Below are 2,500 nucleotides of genomic sequence, written 5' to 3' on the forward strand. Positions count from 1 at the left end.
CCCCCCCCCCCCCCCCCCCCCCCCCCCCCCCCCCCCCCCCCCCCCCCCCCCCCCCCCACCCCCCCCCCCCCCCCCCCCCCCCCCCACCCCCACACCCCCCCCCCATCACACACACACACACACACACACACACACACACACAACACACACACACACACACACATACACACACAAATAGATATGATACACACACATACACACACATATACACACACACATACACATACACATACACATACACACACATACACCATACACCACATACACATAACACACAACACAACACACATACACACACACATACACACATACACACACATACACACACACAAAACATACCCCATCCACACACACATACACATCCACACCCACACACAAAACACAGCCACACACACACACATCCACACACACACCCAACACACCCACACACACCCACACACACACCCACACACACACACACCACACACACACACACCCACACACACACACACCCACACACACACAAACACACCACACTCACACACCCACACACAAAACACACCAACACACACACACACCCACACAACACACACCACACACACACACACACCACACCACACACACCCACACACACACCCACACACACACACCACACAAAACATCCACAAACACAACCCCAAAACACAAAACACACACTCAACACACACACAACACACACCAACACAACACAACTCACAAACACACAAACACACACAACACCACAACAAACACATCATCACACAACACACACACACATACACACACCACACACAACACACACACCCACACACACACCACACAACACACACACCACACACACACACACACAACACACACCCACACACACACACAATCACACACCCACACAAACACACACAGACAACACACCACACACCACACAAACACACAACACACACACACACACCCACAACCACACACACACCCACACACACACAACCCACACACACACCCACACACACACCCACCCACACACACACACACACACTCATAAAAAAGATAACCCACGCTAAACCCGCTATCACCCCAAATAAAACCTGATCCCAATTCCCACAATCAACTGTCAGAGATTTATAATACAAACATGGATTATGGCATACAAGTATACTTCTCTACAAAGCAAAACTTATATAGAAAATACATTTTGTACTACTTGGTCTTTCAGCTGCATTTATTAAGTTGTGTGCGTGTGACAGTCCCATGTGAGATGTGTGGAGCTATGATGCCACGTGGGGAGGTTGCAGGACACATGACAGAGACATGCCCAAAGGTGGTAGTGGCATGCACTTTTGCTGAACATGGCTGCCATCACAAGATGACTCGAGCTGATTTAAAGCAACATATGTTGCAAGCGACGCAGCTACATCTGCAGGTGAGTAAACATAATTATATGTTAAAACACAAGTATCACATTTTTGTTTACATATTTCTTATATACTTGGGAGATGTAGCTTTTGCATTCATCCATAGACCTTTACCTTTGTTATGTTGAATTTGCATTTTTAAATTTGGCTTAGGATCCTGTTACAGAAATTGATCAAGAAAAAATAAAAGATATGACACAAATAGTATGTACAGACCTAGTTATAGACTAGGTCAGGTAATAGAAGTTTTATTGTTTCATTTTATAAGTGTGTATATGGAAAGGAGATATTAAAATTGTTTATTACAGTGCCTTCTTTTAAATGCTTTAAGTTTAGGTTATTTTAAGTCAGAATTCCAACTGTAAAGATTGAATATAATGGAATAAACATGTATACCAAAATAACTGCATATTCACATTATTCTTGTTTTGCTTACAGCTTCTGTCTTCAGCATACAAGAAGATCAACACCTTTGTGTCAGATCTTAGTCGTACAGTAGGTCTCATTCAGTCTCCGTTTGGAAACTTCAGTCGACAGCCAAGTTTACGCAGCCAGATATCAGCAACATCACCCATTCCAGAGAATCACACAAGTCCATCACTTCCAGAAAGAACTCTAGAAAAGTCCTTAGGTGCAACTGGAGGGACAGTAGGCTGTAGTGAGAAATCAGGTGTCTTTTCCTCTCCTCAGTCTGGGGACAAAGGCGGTGCTGACTCAGGTATTGAACTGAACAAGCTTCACCTACAGCTGAACCAAGTGAGTATAGAAGGAGTAAGCAAGAGTCCATCTTCTAAGTCTTTGTCCACTGTGTCTCATCAGGAAATTATTATAAGGGATCTATGTGAGAAGAGCGTAGATTTGAATCAGAGGATGCTTGAAGAAACCATCAAATTAAGTAATTTAGCTAAAAGAATTGAAGAAGTTGATGCCCTTGTCGAAGCTCAGCTAATGGAAATGAGTGGAAAATATTGTAATGGTGATTATGTTTGGAGAATCAAAAATTTCTCCCAATTTTGTGCCGAATTACAGAATAAACCAGGAAGAGTATGTCACAGCCCATCATTCTACACATCACAATTTGGATACAAGTTTTGTCTTCG

At 43.6% G+C, this 2,500-nt stretch overlaps 1 protein-coding gene across 4 annotated transcripts in view; it reads left to right on the forward strand.

Moving 5' to 3' along the window:
* The window catches only part of LOC125035846 (TNF receptor-associated factor 6-like), a 10,831-nt gene that overhangs the window by 7,240 nt on the left and 1,091 nt on the right, over positions 1 to 2,500 (forward strand). For all 4 annotated transcript variants that reach the window (XM_047628130.1, XM_047628131.1, XM_047628132.1 and 1 more), the window contains exons 6-7: positions 1,202 to 1,408; positions 1,839 to 2,500. The exon at positions 1,839 to 2,500 is cut by the window's right edge and continues 1,091 nt beyond it. In XM_047628130.1, the coding sequence (XP_047484086.1) occupies positions 1,202 to 1,408; positions 1,839 to 2,500 (869 nt within the window). The remainder of the gene's footprint in view (positions 1 to 1,201; positions 1,409 to 1,838) is intronic.

This window comes from Penaeus chinensis, chromosome 20 (assembly GCF_019202785.1).
Source record: "Penaeus chinensis breed Huanghai No. 1 chromosome 20, ASM1920278v2, whole genome shotgun sequence".
Classification (NCBI taxonomy): Eukaryota; Metazoa; Arthropoda; class Malacostraca; order Decapoda; family Penaeidae; genus Penaeus; species Penaeus chinensis.